Source organism: Natator depressus, chromosome 14, assembly GCF_965152275.1.
Source record: "Natator depressus isolate rNatDep1 chromosome 14, rNatDep2.hap1, whole genome shotgun sequence".
NCBI lineage: Eukaryota > Metazoa > Chordata > Testudines > Cheloniidae > Natator > Natator depressus.
In genome coordinates this window covers 4,172,156-4,191,371 of record NC_134247.1, presented here as the reverse complement: position 1 = coordinate 4,191,371, position 19,216 = coordinate 4,172,156, and the positions used below count along the sequence as shown (strand labels likewise).

The 19,216-nt window shown below is 48.3% G+C and overlaps 1 protein-coding gene across 5 annotated transcripts in view; it reads right to left on the bottom strand.

The window, feature by feature from the left end:
• The window catches only part of SLC39A11 (solute carrier family 39 member 11), a 258,953-nt gene that overhangs the window by 104,089 nt on the left and 135,648 nt on the right, over positions 1 to 19,216 (bottom strand). For 4 of the 5 annotated variants that reach the window (XM_074970758.1, XM_074970756.1, XM_074970757.1 and 1 more), the window contains one exon: positions 15,973 to 16,143. The exons of the other annotated variant lie outside the window; for it this stretch is intronic. In XM_074970758.1, the coding sequence (XP_074826859.1) occupies positions 15,973 to 16,143 (171 nt within the window). The remainder of the gene's footprint in view (positions 1 to 15,972; positions 16,144 to 19,216) is intronic. 5 annotated transcript variants of the gene reach the window in all.

Sequence of the window (19,216 nt, the reverse complement as noted above, 5' to 3'; positions counted from 1 at the left end):
GACAGCTTCAAAAATGCTTACGAAAAATTCCTTAGTATGAATGCAGCAAACAGAACCAACACTGGACTGAAATGTACTTTACACTGAGAGCGAGAGAGTGTGAACGCACGTGAAGGGAGATACAGATTGATCCAGAGCACAGTAATCAGCAACACATAAATGACTCACGTTTTCACACTTTTTGCCAAAACACAATAGGTACCACAGTGCATATTAAATAATGACAATCACAAAAAATTCTCAGTAACCAATAGTGCAAAGAAATCTATCATCCAAAACTAATATTACAGACACTTGATGGATGTCTGAGACGCATTCATACAAATAATCGTTTTCCCTTATAGTGGAGACGTGATTTCATATACCTCACTCCAGCCTTAATCTCAAGAGGACAAGTGCAGGGGAGAGAGCATCTCCCAGAAGAATGAATTCAATCAACTTTTGCAAATGACAAAAACAACTAGTATGTGATCAGAACTTCCAAAAAGCCATGATTCTACAATGGAGAATATATCCTCCAATTCGGTAGCAGCCATCTACAAATTCCTCTCTTACAGCCTCATCTTCTGCGTAACACAGTCTCTGTTTAGGTTCTCATACTGCACTTGATCACCATTGTTCCCGAGTGCCTATTCCATTGCCGAAAATTATACCTATGGATTCTTGTGTTGGTCTCATAAAAGCTGGCATACGCATAGCCCCTTTTGAAATACTCAAGTGAAACTTTCCATGTGCATCCATAGCCCCATTTGACCGAATTTGCCTAGGATAAATGATAGCCATGGCAGCAAAAATTCTCTTCTGGAGTCTAAACAGACTATGTTTTCTTACTATCTGGCACTTATTTTAGTGACTTCTTGTGATGGGCATCTGACGGTGAGCCTTTAAACTGAACTGGTATCACTAATTCCTGACCACTAGGAACTGGAATGAATCCCCCAGTTCATTTCACGTAGCCCGCCCAACATCTAACACGTTTCCTTTGCAACCAGAAACCTATAACCTGGATAACAACTTATTATACATAGTGAGCAATTTATTTTTGATGGAAGATGTGCTGGTAGGCATACTGATATGGGGATGAAGAGAAATAAATCATTCTCCGGGTACCACGAAAGATTTTTATAACAGGCCAGTGGGTAAATGAGAGTCTTAATTTGAACCACTCTTGATTTCTCTCACTTCCCATATTTACTCTGATGACTCTTCCCTTTCACTTATTCAAGGCCAGGCCAAGTGAGTCCCGGAAGGCAAGCTAACTGGTATCACCTCTAAAGATTAAGCTTCTGATGCTCAGTAACACGGTGGCGTCTTTGCATCGCTCGCAGCATAAAGGTGTCTTAGCATAAAGTATGAATCAGGCCCTCGCTTATCAAAACCAAACATGTTCTCCGCTCACCTTCATGAGAGACTCCTACAACAAGATTAATACCATTAGATGTAGGAACTCTTCAAGAAAAAAAAATGCCAAACAGCTGTCACGTCTTGGCAAGCATCTCAGGAGAATAGGTCTGTGTCCTGTTAGGGCATTTGCCAAAACCCGGACCGCAAAGGCATTCGACAGCAGTGTTTTCCTTTCATGCCAACGTTACAGCCAGATAGGTTTCAAATCACGGTAACATTTTGTTTTATTTTACGGCTCATTTCCCTCCCCCTTTCCACTCCCTCACCTCCCCCTTTCCAGGGTGGGGGGGCACAGGGGAGGAAGGATGAAAGAAAGGATAGCAGCATCTTCTGCTTCCAGAAATTCAGTATATTCCCAGGAGGGTCACAAATGATGGGGAAGTTACGTTCCAAAAGAAAACGAGTTGGAGTAGGTGGAGAATCCTTCATGCTTCATAGGAGGTGCTGTGCACTTGCAGGGGAGAAGCTCCCTGATGCCCCTCCCAGCACAGGGACCTAGGTTGACAGTGCAGGGGTGAGAAGGATTCTTCAGCTGTCCCTTGCCCATGGTGTCCCCAAGTCTTCCTTTAGGGATGAGGCAGAATCTGGCCTTTGGGGAATAAATCCTTCCTGTAGGCCAGAATTCCAGGGAGAACGGGGCCTCCCCCAGTCCAATTTGTCTGAGGGTTGTGGATGCTGGGCTGTGAGCTCTTGGGGGGCACAAAGGGAATCCCTAGTGCCCCCCCACTTCCCACTTAGGATAGGCCTTTTTCTGAGCCAGGCTTGGCATCTGAAGTAGGAGACGACGCACCTTTCCGCCTCTGTGTGCCAGCTGTTGTACTCGCTTCTGGTGCGTGTGCTGGTTGTTAGTCTTGGTTACAAGCACATCAATTTGTGTGTTTCATTGCTAAACAACACTGCACAGATGTTACCTTTCCTCTGCTCATGCAGTACTTTGTTCACAAAAGCTATTTGCACCCCACCCCACCGGGCGGGGGTGGGGAGAGAGAACATTAAGAACAACAGAGTTGTGAAGAAATTGCCTGTGCGTAAACTACTACCCCCAAACCCCTGCAAATTAAAAGTATCTTGAGTGGCAAAGCAAAGAGTCATCTCTTTGCAAAGACTGTAGTTACAGATGGGAAAGACCTATTAATGCAGGGAGCCCATCTGCATTCGAGGACGGGCTGTCCTCTCTCCATTGAAGAGAGATGGAAGTGGCATATTAGACCCAATCTATTGCACCCTCTGGGGGCTGATGCAAGATTGGTCCCTACAGTGCATTCACTCATCTATGGTCCAACCTAACTTGAAGTGGTCGCAGCCGGATAGTTTTTCCTGTCTAACATTTCCATGTGGTAAATCTCCTCCCAGTGGTGCCCATGACTATGCCCCACTTTTGCCACCACCATCGCCCCCCCAAATTGTCTCCATGGCATTCACAACTTCCCGTGGGCCCATAGCCACAGGGACACTTGACACATATTTAGCTCATTTAATATTCCCATGTCCGTTACATTTCCCTGTGCCTCCGGGTCATTCTTGCTGCTCTTCATAGAAGTGACTCCAGTTTGTCCATATCCCCGGTAATGGAGGTTCCAGAACGGAATATAAAATTTTCAGTGCAGTCAGATCTGAGCCAGCGAGAGTGTGTTACCTCCCCGCTCTGCAGCATGATGCCTCTGTTGAGCTTTTTGGGCTACCATCTCCAACTTGCTTTTCTCCATACACCTCCTCTCGACTTTGATACTTGTGGCAGAAATCAAATTAGGGACTGCGTACAGAGAAGTGAGCTCTGCATTGAAAAGGGGGGGGGGGGAGGGTTTGGAACTGTCCTCCACACCCACAAAAACAGCTCAAAGCTTAACACCTAGGTAAATCTCTTATCTCTACTAGCTTGCCCTGTGCTAGCTTTAGTCCAAACCCACCGTTTTTCCACCGCTATCAGAGATCTTTCACCCAGTATTCCAGCCGATGGGCAGCAAAAATAAAAAAGGAAATTTGTGGCTTGGTTTCCTTGGCAACATTATCTTGGTTGCAAAGCATCACCTCCTGTTTCTAAGCAACGGGACACTCTCCAAAGTCACTGGCAGACGAAGCCCACTGCTTTAACCAAGAACAAAACAGCAGAGGATGAGAGAGACCTGTGGAATGATCCAGTGCCAACGCTTCTGAAGATTAAAGCGGGGTGGGGATTATGCCACACTTGCCCCATGGCAGAATTAGTGGAGGAATTTGGGAATTTGAAAGCAGCGCCGAAGCATCTTCCCACAGCACCTATGTGAGACAGGTATCAACATACTTGCTGGACCCTGCGAAGAGATGCATGCAACACCTCCATACAACCGCACACTCAACCACAGACAGACACAAACCTCTTGCGCTCCAGCGAACCCAAAACCGTAGCTCAGTTACAGGTCCCAGACTAAGTTTCCTCGAAGCCGCACAGCGGCCTATTAAGAGCCGCACAGGTGCTCAGGGCTGCAGCGGGGAGAGGCACCTCTCCCCCCCAGCCCAGGTGCTGCTGCGGGGAGAGAGCGCAGTGGGGAGTCCTCTCTCCCCACTGTAGCCCCAGGGCAGCCTGCACCTCTGATTCCCGGCCCCACCCCAGAGCCTGCACCCCCAGCCGGAGCCCTCACCCACCCACACCCCAAACCTCTGCCACAAACCTGAGCCCCTCATCCCTGGCCCCACCCCAGAGCCTGCACCCCCAGCCGGAGCCCTCATGCACCCGCACCCCAGCCCTGAGCCCCCACCCACACTCCAAACCCCTTGGTCCCACCCGTTGCCGGCCCGAGCCACCTGGCGTTGCCGCTCCGCTCCCTCCCCACCAAGCATTCTTCCTCCTGGGGGGGGTGCACCCATTTATTAATCAGAAATACTTCAACCTTCGAATTGCATGCAGCTGACCCAGGGGAAAGGAAGGTTTGTTAATGGATTATACTAAAGAACCAGGCACCTGGTGGGGAGAGGGAAGAGAGGTGTAGTCAGCAAACACACCCTACCCGCAACTGACACCAGTAAGCTGGAGACGAAAAACGTATCGCCTAAGGGCAGAAGGATTCCAGCAGCTCGTCAGAGGTGCTAGATGGGACCCTACCCCTAGGAACTTGTTAAATCACCAGAACTGTGCCCACAGCAAGGCGAAGGCCTCTGTCACATATCCATCAATCTATCCTAGGTAGATACACGGCCCCTGTTAACATAATATCTGAGTGCCTCACAATCTCTCACGGGTTTATCCTCAGGCCACCTGCTATTATCTCTGTTTTACAGATGGGGAATGGATGATAAAGGACTTGCTCAAAGTCACACAATGAGGCTGTGGCAGAGCAAGAAATTGAACTCAGATCTCCTAAGCCCCAGACTAGTGCCCAAACCAGTGGACCATGCTTCCTCTCTAGTATGGGAGCGAATCTCCCTGGGCCAACATGACCAAATGGGGCTTACAAAACTCCTAACACAGTTTTCTCCATGTTCTTTCCCAGTAAAGATGCTCTCCATTCCACTGGAAGGGTCATCCATCTGCCATCGCTTTCCCACAGGACATGGACAGTCCGCTGTCACATTAGCTTTTTGGAGATACTCTTTACCTTCGTATCGTTTGGCCTATCTATCCAAATCTGACCTACCACCCAGAATTCAATGCACCACTACCCAGGACCCTTTGGATCAAGCTGATGGGAGTAGTGCAACAGAGAGCCCGAGCTCCTGGCAGACTGTGTTCCGTCTATAAATCCTCAGCCACATCCCTGTAACAGAAGGCTTTAAATAATGCATTGGTACTTTTTTTCTTTTTAACCGCTAGATCATATTCCCCTTGGAAAACCTTTGTGAAATTCCCTTTCCGCATAAAGGGCTCAAATTCAGTTCCTACTGAAGAGAGAGAGGGCCCAGCCAATGTTTGCACACTGACAAAATTAGGGATTTCATTGCATTCCAAAATTGGCCTCATTTCTACCATCTCTGTCCCTCTGTAAATTCCATCTTGATTGATTCAATCCTCAGCACTCTGAGCCCTTGGGGGTTTGAGAGAATGGGACAGAGATGTTGTGTTTGTGTCTTATTATTTCTTTAATTTCTCACTGCTACGATCCGGGCGATGGAGTGGGGAAGACGAAGACTCAGGTTCCTCTTTGCAACAGCCATGCCATGATTAAAGAACCCAAACTTCATGGAAAGAAATGGAGAACCACCAATAACTGATGCGCCCCAAAGCTGGGGCCCAGCCCCACACAGCAAATGGCCTGAAATCTGTGTGCCACAATGCAGTTACATTCAACATGGTCCTAACACCATGCACCATATGAAGTCACGGAACTGTATTCACACACCCATCTACTAATCCCAGCTCTTCCTCACCCACCCCCCAAACACACACACAAACAAAAAGAGAGCTGCAGGACAGTCTTGTAGACTGAGCATGAGCCATTAACTTTAAATTTTCCATCCCAAATCACACTGACTTTGAAGTCGCCTTGGGCAAGTCACTTAAACTCTGTACCTTAGTTTCCCCATCTTTAAAATGTGGGTGGTAATCATCAGCCTCATGGGGAGGGGAAAGAAAGCTATGAGGATTCATTTCTTTGAGTCCATGAAGCACTCTCAAGAGATGAAAACGTATGCGCCCAGTATTATTCATTTAAAAACAAATCTAGGCAAGGAGCTAGGAAGCCTGCCAACCAGCCGACAGCCAGGCTTTGCAGTGGAGGGAGAGCTAATTTTGACATTTTCAAATAATCTGAAAGTGTAATGAAACGGTGCAATAAATCCCCCATCTCACAAAGCAGTTAAGCACGTGAGCAGTTCCCCGAAGTCCTGGGCCATCCACCAAATGCCATCCATCTAACTAGTCACGTGCTTACAGTTTTTGCTGGACCGGGGCCTAACTAACCTATGGTTTTGGTTTTGTTACCATATGTCCTTTATCCCGCTCACTGATTTTGTCTGGTTTTAAATTAAATTTGTAAACTTCTTGGGGCAGGGTCCTTGCCTGCCTGTGTGTTTGCACAGCACTTTCTGCAACGAGGCCTGATCCGCACTGGTGGCCTCCAGGCACCATCACTACACAAATGAAGAATGAGACTTTAAGAATCAGGAGGAAATGACACTGGAATGAAGCACCCCAAAATTCCCTGGCGTGTCATTCCCCTCCCACTCTTCAAGCCGATCAAAAGGAAAGGAGCAGCATTTAGACTTTAAATTGACACCTCATTAATTGTTTTTTTCCAGCACACCAGTAACACTTTAATTATTTTCAATTCCTCAGCATAGCAAGCACCCACGGTACAAAGATGAACCAGAATAAACAAGGTCTAATTAAATACATAATGAATGTTCCACTGAACTTGGCATATATGAATATTAATTAGCAGGAACTACTCCGCTGTTTGGCATTTCCTGTCCTGACCAATTTATTCTTTATGTTACCTGTTCCAGCTCAGGAACAAATTAACAAACCGTCCCCTGGCCTGCTGAAGCCAGTCAAAAACAAAAACTCAAGAAGCAGGTTTCTCCATTCAATTATCTTTCCCACACATTAGTCAGCCTCCCGCAGATTTGCCTGAAATGAAAGACAGACTCTTCACCAAAACTTAAAGGCACTCGCCTCTTAAAGAGGGTCAAAGCAAACTCATCATCCCTCGGGGGATTCGTGGGAAGAGTGTGGCCTAGTACCTAGAGGACAAGATTGTGAATCAGGAGGCATGGGTTCTACTCCCAGCTCCATCAATGCCCCAGCTGGGTGAACTTTAGCAAATTGCTCATTTAAGTGCTAATGATGCATTCGGTTCCACACCAGACAGTCCCCGCCCGCAGGAGCCTGCCATGTAGTGAAAGTCTTGATTACCCCATCTGCAAAATGGGGATTGCAACACTTGCTTACCTCCTTGGGAGGGCAAGTGCGAGAGCCTCATTGCTGCATAGTCGCTGAAGCTGAGATCCTTCGATTCAAGGGTGTGTGTAAGCGCTAAGCATTACTGTAAAGGAGTATAACAAAAAACAATTAAAGCGAGAGAATCTGGTAAGAGGCAGAGACTCACATGGCCTCAGCCTTCACACAACTCACAAACTCTTCTTTTCAGGGAGGAGGGAGAAGCTGTTGGAGAAGGTGGGTTGCAAGTGGGGATGTGGATGAGCGATCAAAGAGAGATGGGTGGGTAGGAGCAAGGGGGAGATCCCAGCATGCTGGCTAAGCTTTGGTTAGTCACCTGAAGCAAACCATCAGCAGGCTGCCTGTCAGGAGTGCTAGCCTGAGGTGTTACCTTTAATACTAGGCAGGCATTTCTGCCATGAAGCTAATGAAAAGCGGCAGCTTCTCAGAAACAGCATCTGCAATTACACGGAAATTAACCCACCAGCTGGAGGGACTGGGCAGAATTTAGGGGCAATGTGTAAAGCGGGTAAGTTACACATCAGTAAATGGTTGCAAAGGGTTAGTGTAAACCCCAGTCAGGGGTCCGGTACAGGAGCTGAGAGCGAGAGGTTTCATTAACTTAAACTCGCCAATATCCTCCGCTTAGCCACTTTCCCTCCTACCCTCCTCTTTTATGGCTGCGTGTGCAGATCACATCAGTCTAGATTCCCTTACAAGGATAGTTGCATGCTGGTAGCTGAATCTTAGTGTATGGCTGATGGTAGTACCTCAAGGCTCTAAGATCGGGGCCTCGCTGCGCTAGGTGCTGTACACACGCGGTAAATAGGACAGAGGAGGGAAACGGAGACGCAGAGATGAAGTGACACAGTGGCAGAGCTCAGACTAGAAGCCAAGTCTCCAGAGTCCAGTGCCCTATCTGCTAGACTGCCCCATCAGACTGACCAGGTGCCCTGATCCTATGCCCTTTCCCTACAGCACACAGCATCACTCCGAGCAATCAGGCAGGTGTCCTGAAGATGCTCCTTGGCATGTTTTCAGTAAGTTACAGGAACGTCGTGCCACCCATTCCAGCAATGCGATCCACTCGCCGTTCCATTAGTTTGGTGCCATATTTACTGCTTACCGCATTTTTTTTTTCCAGTTGCCCTCGGCAAAGTTTCTGAAAACTTTTTGCTTTATAAATCATTGACCACGTAGCTAGCCTTGCAGCCGCTACACTGACAACCAGGGAGGAAGCAGGGAAACAAGCCTGTGGATTTTCCAAGGCAACATTCTCCATAAAAAACAATGCATCAAAGACCGATTGAATGAGAAAATTAAGCCACAATTGAATGGAAGCAAGTGCTCTGTAGCAGTGAATGCAAGACACCGGGGGCCTGAGTCTCCTCTGCTTTGCCCCTTCAGTAGCCTTTACATCCATGCAGAGTGACTGCAGTGTGGATGTAAATCTGGCCTCAAACCCAAATTCTCCACCTTCAACGCTGGGAGCTCTTTTACACCCACTTAGCACAGGTGTAAATCAGTACCCAATGTGCAGTGCAGAGACGAGTCACTCCCTGGGGGTCAGGGCTCCGGCGTCCCTGGCTCAGCTCTTCCAACAAACGAGAGGAATATTCACCTAGCAGGGGAGGTAAGAAACCTCGGCAAGGTGCTCGGAGATCCTTTGATGAAAGGCCCGACATAAGCAGCAACAGCAGCAATTGACACGAACACATAAGTCTGCTACCACCCAACGAATGTGATTTAGCTACGTTCACACTGACAAAGATGGCCTGGCACAATTTCATGAACCAGACTGTGATAACGGGTGGTAGTATGAGGCTACTGCAGGCAGTCCTACCCAGCAGCCACGCGGTGCATGCTCACTCCAGCCTCAACTTCTCCCGTTTGCAACAAATCCCAAGAAAAACCCAGCAGCTCCATCCAACAACCCGAGCTTCTGCACCGGGGCGCTCCCTGTAACACGCTACACGAAGCAAAGCGGCACCGCGCTGCAAGAGTGTGCGCTAATTAGGTCAGGCTTTCCACTGATAGGATTATAATTAAGGGAGAACATTACAGTGCTTACAAATCCCGCGCGGTGGAAAGAGGCCTCATCAAAGGTAACCTGCTGGAGACGCGACATGAGCACTGCTGAACAAGGCCAGGGGAGTACAATGCTTTGCAAGGGAAACCAAAGAACTTCAGTGACACTTGATTTTTAGTTCTTTATGTTTCCTTTTAAATGCCATGACAGCAGGTCGGCACCCGAGGGAAATCCCCGTTCCAGGACAAGACAAAGATGGGGCAGATACGATGGCGATGGGCACGGTAGCCCTCTATAACCTTTCTCCCTAATCCCAATGGCCCCATCAGTTCTGCTTCCCTCCTCGATGCCTTATCTTCACCTTGAGCAAGACTTCCCCCTCTTCCTACTCGCTCATCTGCGGCTGGCACCTTTGGTTTCTCCACAGCCCCCGCAACCCATGGCAACAGTGCAGAGAAGTTGTCGTGGCAGCTCCATAATAAACGTTGAGGCCCCAAAGGGCCACACAACCAAGAAATAAAACAGGGATGCTCTTTTGGAAACAGAAGGCCAGGTAAGTACAAACCCCCTCGTCAGAGGGGTTTGCAACTGGCCTGCGAGTTACCAACCTTAGAGGCTCCCAGTGCTATCGCATCACGTCCTTAGACAGGGCACGCTGGGAAGCTGCCCAGGAGGCATGGCCCAGTGGCTGGGGCTTTGGACTAGGAGTCAGGAGACCTGGCTTCTATTCCCACCGCCAACGCTAACTGAGACTCTGGGCAAGTCACCTCGCCTTTCAATGCCTCAGTTGCACAAACTGTGAAATGGAAATAACGCTTTTAGGGGGCTTCAATATCAGTGGACAGCACTAGATGGATGTTACGCTCATTCACTAAGGCTGGCCTGCCTATGCAATGCTAAGGGAAACACACAGGTCAACGAGAAAGGAAAGCAAGCCCCCACTCTTCTAAGAATGGAGCTCAGTCTAAACACTGCCCCACACGTCGATACTGAAACCCATTCAACTTCTGCCCCAACAAGGCCGTTTCCACCTCGCATGCTTTGCCAGCCTGTCCACTGGAAGTTAGTGAAATCTGCAGGGGCTGCATCCAAGCTGGAGCGGTCTGTATCCCTGCCTCGCATGCACTTGATGGCCTCAGGAAAAGCAGCCATGGGGAAGACCGTATTTGTTAGCCAGGGAGCCTTGCAGCAGGAGATGAACAGAACTCACTTGCTGAGCTGTAACAGATACATTCACAGGGCACTGCTCTCCCACACCACCCTAAATGTTAAACTTTAATGCTGTGACCTTTAAGAAGCAGGAGATAATTTCTGAGGCTCAATAACTGCCCAAGGGGGGCTTTGTGCAGTGTCAGAACAAAAAAAGGTTACAACAGCCCCTTCGAAGAGCACACTCCAGCAACGGAGAAATTATAGTCATTAACCTATTGCTTTGGGTGACACTTTGTTCCTTCCTTTACAAAGGTTTGTTTCTTCAGTGACAGTCAAAATAATCCACAATTCCTTAGCACACGCTGCGCAGGATAGCAAGAGAGAAATGCATGCAGGCACCTATTCACGCCTGTGCCTCCCGGCAGCTTCAGCTGAGGGATAAAATCCAATTACGCTGTTTTCAACTCAATCGCTCACAACCTTTATCTTTTGGTTTCTACTTAAAACTGTGGTCACCTTTAAAGCGGCTACCGCCCTATCTTCATGCTGTTCATGAGCACTCCACACTGCACTTAGTGCAACTGCTGATTATTATTTGTTTTGCAGTAATGCTTAGGAGCCCCAGTCCCAGAGCAGGTCTCCACTGTGGTAGGTGCTGTACAGACATAGTACAAAGACAGTCAGTTTCCCTTTCGGAGGGGAGGGGTTTGCATACGCAAATGGCGACGTCTTTGCTTTAAACTAACCATTACCGGTGTTTTTCTTTTAAAAAAAAAAGTCACTATTCCTAGTGATCTTAATTTTGGTAGTAGCTTGCACTTACTTTGGGGCACGGACAACCTTTTGGTTCTGTGTTTGCACAGCACCTGCCACTACCAAGTCTAGCACTGCAACTCCTAGGCACAGTACCACAAGCCAAATCATACATTTGAACAAAAGTCTAATTTGGAGGGATATGTGAATTTATGTCCCCTGGTTCTCCCAGACGGTGGAAGAGTCCATGTGGGAGGTCTGCTGCTCACCTGCTTTAATTAAAAGGGATTAAAATCAGTTTAATCTCCAACACAAAGCAAATGTTTTCTTTATTTTAAAAAACAACATTTTTTACAAATTCCTATTCAATTAAGATCCCACAGATTTTATTTGAGATCTCTGAAAGCACTGTCTGTAGTTTATTAGTCAGAGAACTCTCATAATTAAGACACATTGTTTTCCTGTGCTGTAGTTTTATAGCTGTAAGCACAGATTTCAAGTTGTTACAACTCAGCGACTGAGTTTATCACGTATGGGATGTGCCAGATTGGAAGAAGCTGAATTAAAAACATTAGAAGGTGGAAACTGATTTTTTTTTTAAATCACAAACTACAAAAATTCCTGAGAAAGACAGAGAAAAGCCACTCAAGGAACCATGAACAGATTTTCCTAATTTGGGAGACCAGTCAGGATTTGCTTGCATACAGGGAAAGTTACACACAACTCATTTTGCAGACACGAGTCACACTGACTCAATCAAGTGGAGTTTTCTGGTGGAGATTCAGGCATACAGAATTGGCCTAACTCTGCTCCCACTGAATTCAATGGTAAAACTCTCCCTGAAGGCAACGGATTGTGTCAGCACTTCTGAAAATTCATATGACCAACTCTCATGAGTTTATCACAAGTCTCACGGTATTTGGCATTTTTCCTAAAGCCACCCATGGCTGAAATCACTCTTATTAACTAAGAATCCCAGCTTTAATTTAAAAAGTGTTTCTAGTTCACATAGTTAAAGAGAAGAGCTTGAAAATGTGAACCCCAAATGCCCCAACAGAAGAGAGCAACTAAAAGAACCTCATCTTTATAGTTTTTTCCATCTCATGATAAAAGTATGTGAAGTGAAGACTCCTATAAAGAAGATACATCAGGTACAGCTGTTCGCCCTCTTTTCTCACACAAGAGAGCAAGGGGGCACGCAACAAGAAGCAGCAAATTCAAAACAGATGAAGGAAGGAAACATGCTTTCACACAATGCAGAACCGGCCTGTGGAACTCATTGCCACAAGGGATCATTTAGGCAAAGATTTTAACAAAAAAAGACAGGAGTGTTAATTGGGTAATTATCAGAGTATTAAAAAACCCCAAACCAAGAGTTTTTGAATGGAAAATGGGCATCAATCAATTTAGATTTCAAGTCACGAGGCCTAAGAGCATAAACTGATCAGGAGACGTTCCAATAACTTACTCCTGGGGGAATTACGCAGAATTTATGTCCCCCGCAGATTTCTTTACTTCCCCACAGAAAAATGACTTTTGACAGGGAATCCACAAGAGCGGTCATGCGACCCTCCCCAGCAGTATGTTTCAGGTGCCTAGGGCAGCCATCAGAGGGGTAAATCACTGTGGGGCAGGAGGCGGATCTGGGGAAGACCCAGCTGGTGGCTCCTACCCTGCACCGGGCTCAGCTGCTAGTCCCAGCTGGGCAGGATGGGAGTTCTTCGTCCCCTGCACGGCACCTGGGGCCGGGTCAGACCCAACCCCCAGATTTCTCCCCTGGCTTCAAGAATCTCTGCAAACTCCCCCTGCCCCCAGCTTCCTGCACCCATTGCTTCTCAACTGCAGGGGGTGGGGTCCCTGTACAGGGACCTATTCCCCCACCCACCCAACCCCCGTGCATCCAGACCCCCTCATACTCAGACCCTCCTGCCGAGCCTCACCGCCCCGCACTCAGAACAGCCCCCGCACTCAGAACCCCCCTGATGAGCCCCACTTCCCCCTGCACCTGGACCACCCCGACAAGCCACCCGCACCTGGATCCCCACCCCACCCCACCGAGCCCCAACCAGCTGCACCTAGATCCCCACCCCACTAGTCCCCACTCCCCCAGCATCTGGACCCTCACCCACTGAGCTCACCACCCCAGACCCCTCAGCTGAGCTCTATCCCCCCACACCCAGACACCCCCTCCCCGCTGAGTCCCAACCACCTTCACCTGGACCCCCCCTGTAGAGTCCCATTACCGTTGCATCCAGAACCCCCCAACAAGCTCCCACACTGAGCTGCCCACACCCAGATTGCCCCACACAAAACCCTTTCGACCCACACCTGCAAAATTTTAAAATATGTGCGCAGAATTTTACAATTTTCTTGGCACAGAATGCCCTCAGGAGTAATAACTGCCGACTGCTGAGTTTCTTGCATCTTCCTCTAAAACAGCTGACAGACCACTGGGCTAGATGGATTATTCCACTGACCCACCCAGGCAATTCCTGTATTCCTATCCCAGATCAAAAGGCTCAGCATGCTGAATTTACTACTTGCCTTCATCCACCCTCTAGTTTGTTCACACTGTAAAATAAATACTCTGCGCAATATGTCACTATAGCCAGTGCTAAACAATGAGATATAGCACACACAGGTTAGATTTGTGGCACCTGGGAGAATTTTAAATCAGAGATTCTTGGCTTTTGCAAGTTTAAAACATCAACCCTAATGCTGCATTAGATGACATTTTATTTGCAGTTAATCTTGTACTTGCTCACTGGCCACTCAGTGATACAAACCTGCACAAGCTTTCAAGCGGTTTCAATTAATCTAGAGCAGGTTTTCACAGGCGCATGGTAAAAACCCCGGAATTTTTCCTACACCTGTAGCTTAGCACTGATGCAGCTACAGCATGGTTGACACTTGCTGAAAAACAGGTACTAATTTTGCTAATACAGACAAGGCCATCATAGTCCTGGGATGCACAATTAATTAGCGTTAGCAAAGCACTTTAAGATCATCCAACAAAAGGTGAAGCGGAGATATTATCATGCACCCTCTTTGGGATCACAGAAAGCCTAGTTAAGTGAATGCCTCCACCAAGAGGCAGTAGATGGAGTAGTGAAGGACAGTGAAAAATGATTACAAGCTGAAATGAAGCAATTGATTTCAACGAGACAAGCAAGCAACAGAAGGATGGAAAGAATGCAGTTTTTGAAATTCATGAGCAGAAAGCGCACACACACACCAACCCACGGCTACTACCTCCAGCTTCATATTTCTACAATTTTTTTGGCATTTGGCTCCTGACTGTCCTTGAAGTGGATACAAGAGCTGTGATCAAAGCCACATAATTCTGAGCTTTTTCACATGAGTCAACAGAACAGAGAAGCATCCAACAACAAAATTTAAAATTACAGTTCTGCCACAGCAGCAAGAAGCCACCCTTAAAATCAAAAAGCACGCACAACAGAAGAAGGAAACTTCCAGAGTCTCAGTTCTGATGGGAAGAGTGTCTTTTGTGTTTAGTATGCGGTAGCAGCTACCCTGCCACAGAGTGATACAGTCATCGTGTTTTGGAATCCTGCTTTCTCAAGCGAGCACAGAGAATCCAGCATTTCAGTCTCCCCAAAGGCAAAGCTATGTAGATCAGCTTCCTTCTATCCCTCCATAACACAGGTTACACACGTAAATCAAATAAGAGCTCTTCTAACAAGGAAAAGAGATAGAAAGGGGAGGAAAAAGAGCACGCAAGGAAAGCAGACAAAGCGTTATCCTGCCTTACCCCCAGCATAACAAAGAATTACAAAGCAACTACGTGTTGTCAACTCTCATAATGTTAATGCCAGTCCTGTGATATCAGTTTTTCTTAAAGCCCCAGCTCCTGGATTCATGTGATTGTGAGAATCTCAGCTTTTTTTTAATTAACCAAAAAGAAAATGTTTCCGTCCCTCATGGTTGCAGAGCAAAGCTTGAAAATGCAACCCCTATCAGCGCAAAGACCAGCAGACAAATAAAAAGCCAAACAGTCATTATTTTTAAGACCTCGTGATTTTTAACTCTTGTGATTTGGGGGATGGAGGAGGGGAATCTGATATGATTTTTAAACACTTGGGGCTGGCAGTAGGGGGAGACCCAGGGAATTTAGAACACAGTGCAGAATCAGGAGGCATTCTCCCGAAACTGCCACCTGCTAATGTATGTTGGTGATTCAGCCTTTACAGGACTGAATAACATGAACACAGACAAGCCAGACCAGCTGTAGTAGATTTAATCAAAAAGCTGCCCAGATGCTACTGTGATGGGAGCCATCTGCAATAATGAAACAGCTATAAAAAACAAAGCGGCCATTCCAAAATCCTTGATGTGGTGGCATCAACTAGGCTATGCCTCTCATCCAACCGAGGAAATGACATCTTCAAGAACAGGCCACTGCAAGTGACAAGGTGGGTGAAGTAGTATCTTTTATTGGACCAACATCTGTTGATGGAAGGGACAAGCTTTTGAGCTTCACAGAGCTCTTCCTTAGGTCTGGAGAAGGTAACCAGAATGTCTAAGCTACATAAAAGGTAGGACAGATTGTTAAGCCCAAGAGGGTCGCACAGAAGGTATGATAAACACTCTGGTTACCTTCTCCAGAGCGGAAGAAGAGCTCTATGGAGCTTGACAGCTTGTCCTTTCCACCAACAGAAACTGGTCCAATAAAAGATATCACCTCGCTCACCTCATCTCTATCAGCTCCGGGGACCAACACGGCTACACCCACCCTGCAACTGAAAGCAGACAAGGTGCTGACCTGGAATGTTATGTATCGTTACAGCTAGAATGAGCAGCATAATTCGCCTCCAACTGCTACTTCCTGGGGTCAACGCGCTGTCTCCAGAAGTCTGAGATGCAGATGGGACTTCTGACTGGCTGGCTCCAACGCCCTTCCGCCTCTGATAGGGCTCCCCGTTTTCACCTCTGTCTGAGGGGGAAAAGAGAAATTGACTCGAGATCAGTTCGGAAGGGAGCAGGCTCATGCTGGGAACCATTTGCCCCACCCACAACCAAAAAACCAGCAGGAAAGATGCTGATCAAACCGCAGCCTGGAGAAGGTCAAACCTCCCTCAGCGTTCCACATCCGATGAAGTGGGCTGTAGCCCACAAAAGCTTATGCTCTAATAAATTTGTTAGTCTCTAAGGTGCCACAAGACCTCCTTTTCTTTGTACGGTATTATGGAAGCTGTTTTGAGGCTAACTTGATGAATCTACGTATTGAAATAACCATCGGTTTGCGGGATTGTCTGCCCCGTTCTTTGCAGTTTGCCCTGACTGAGCTCCCCAGGACCCCGGTCACACAGGGTCTCAAAAAGAACCAGCTCCATTTCCATCCCCCATGCACAAGACCTGCCTCCTGGGAATCATAGGACTGGAAGGGACCTCGAGAGGTCATCTAGTCCAGTCCCCTGCACCCATGGCAGGACTAAGGATTATCTAGAGCAGGGGTTAGCAACCTATGGCACACGGGCCAAACACGGCACGCGAGCCAATTTTTAATGGCTCGCTGCTGTCTGCCCAGACCCGGGCAGACAGCAGCGGGCTATTAAAAATCCTGCCCAACCTGTCCTTTTCTGCCCCCCCGCCCACCGCCCTCTCCTTGCAGGGCAGGCAAGCTTCCCCCTCCCCACGCCTGTTCCCCCAGCGAGCCGGGTTCCTGCCCCTCCTCCTCTCCCTCCCTGTGGCTGATCAGCTGAGGGCCCTTGCTAGGGAGGGGGAGAGGTAAAAGCAGAGCTGCAGCGTGCTCTCTGCTCTGGGGACCTTGGGGAAGGGGGTGGAATCAGGGCATAACCCCTCCAGCCCCCTGCCGTGAGCCGCTCAGGGCAGGGGGCTGGAGCACCCCCAGGACTCCAGCCCACACCCCCAGCCCTCTGCTCTGACCCCTGAACCCTCCTCACACACACCCAGACCTCTGCCCTTACCCCTGCACCCCCCCACACACACCCCAGCCCCCTGCCCTGACCCCTGCACCCCCTCCCAACCCCAGCCCTGACTCCGGCACCCCCCACACATACCCAGCCCCCCCACACCCCATGCCCTGACTCTTGCACCCCCTCACATACCCAGCCCCCCCACACCCCATGCCCTGACTCTTGCACCCCCCCACATCCCCACTCCCACCCTGAGCACCAAACGGGAGCTCCTGCACCCACACACACACACCCACCATCATTCCCACCTGCACCCCTCGCACCAAATGGGAGCTGCCCAGGTAAGCGCTTCACACCCAAACCTCCTGCCCCAACCCTGAGCCCCCTCCCTCATTCTAGCTCCTGGCCAGACACTGCACCCCAACCCCCAGCCTGCTCCTTCACCCCCCAGCCCTGCTCTCAGCACACTCCCACCCTTATCTCAGTGCAGAGAGAGGAAGAGAAGGGCTAGAACCAGGGAGAAGGTGGGTACCCACTCCAGACCGGCAGCGGGCTGAGCGGGGCCGGCAGCCAGGACCCTGGTTAGCAGGAGCCAGCGGAAGGAACCCCAGACCGGCAGCAGGCTGAGCCGCTCAGCCCACTGACAGTCTGGGGTCCCAGCCGCTGGCCCCGCTCAGCCCACTGCCAGTCTCAAGTTCTGGCCGCTGGCCCCTTGCCAGCCGGGGTCCCGGCCACAGGCCCCGCTCAGTCCGCTGCCGGCCTAGGTGAACGGAACCCCAGGCCGGCAACCAGCTGAGCGGGCCGGCGGCGTAAGATCAGCATTTTAATTTAATTTTAAATGAAGCTTCTTAAACATTTTGAAAACCTTGTTTACATACGACAATAGTTTAGTTATATAATATAGAGACTTATAGAGAGAGACCTTCTAAAAACGTTAAAATGCATCACTGGCACGCAAAACCTTAAATTAAAGTGAACAAACAAAGACTCGGCACACCACTTCTAAAAGGTTGCCGACCCCTGATCTAGACCATCCCTGTTTGTCTAACCTGCTCTTAAAAATCTCCAGTGATGGAGATTCCACAACCTCCCTAGGCAATTTATTCCAGGGCTTAACCACCCTGACAGCCAGGAAGTTTGTCCTAATGTCCAAGCTAAACCTCCCTTGCTGCAATTTAAGCCCATTGCTTCTTGTCCTCGCCTCAGAGGTTAAGAAGAACAATTCTTCTCCCTCCTTCTTGTAACCAACCTTTTATGTACTTGAAAACTTATGTCCCCTCTCGGTCTTCTCTTTTCCATCTGTTGCTGAAGGAAGGCACCATTGTATTCAGTTATGTTTTCATTCCGAGGTTTGGAACATGTCACTGCCTATAGTCAGGGGCTGCTCCCAACCACCTTCAAAAGACTTGCCTAATTTTCATCTGCTAACATGTTTCCTGTTAAAGCCAAGACTCTCAGACTCTCCCCAACCCAGGTTCCCAGCAGGACATTAACTGGCACCAGGCTCTACTTTGGCCAGCATTTTAAAAGCCCGTCAGTAAACTCCACGCATCAGGGCTGTGAAAGGACAGAATAAGCAATGGCCTGCACTATAATCAAGACCACTCAGAGAGTCTCTCTCTGTTCATCTTCAGTTTGAAAAGGCGAGAAGCAGCCAAGAAATTACATGGGCAGAAATTCCTGAACCTCACACAAGCAACAGCTGCTGCTTTGCACTAAAAAAGATTTGACATTTTAGATGCACTTAACTCTCCCCCTCCCCCGACCTCAGAATTTTAATGGCAAACAAACAAGTGCAAGAAGTCATCTGAAATTGTTCTGATTGAATGTCACTTGCTTCCCATGCCATTTCTAGGCATGCTAATCTATCGCCTTGCACGTTGCAAAGCATGGATTTTCAATGCCAGTTAAGAATCTTTGCATAAAAGTGCTCATGCAGATTGACATCCAAGGTCACCAGAGGAAAGGGTGTGTGTGTGTTGTCATTTTATAATTCACCTCATGCCATCTATAATGGGGGGGGGGGGGGGAGGAAAAGCGCTTAAAAGCATTCTGAGGAGAGTCAACAGCAACAAAAAATACTGTCAGGATTAAATTTTCAACATCAAAGAATCAGCACATTTTAGGGAT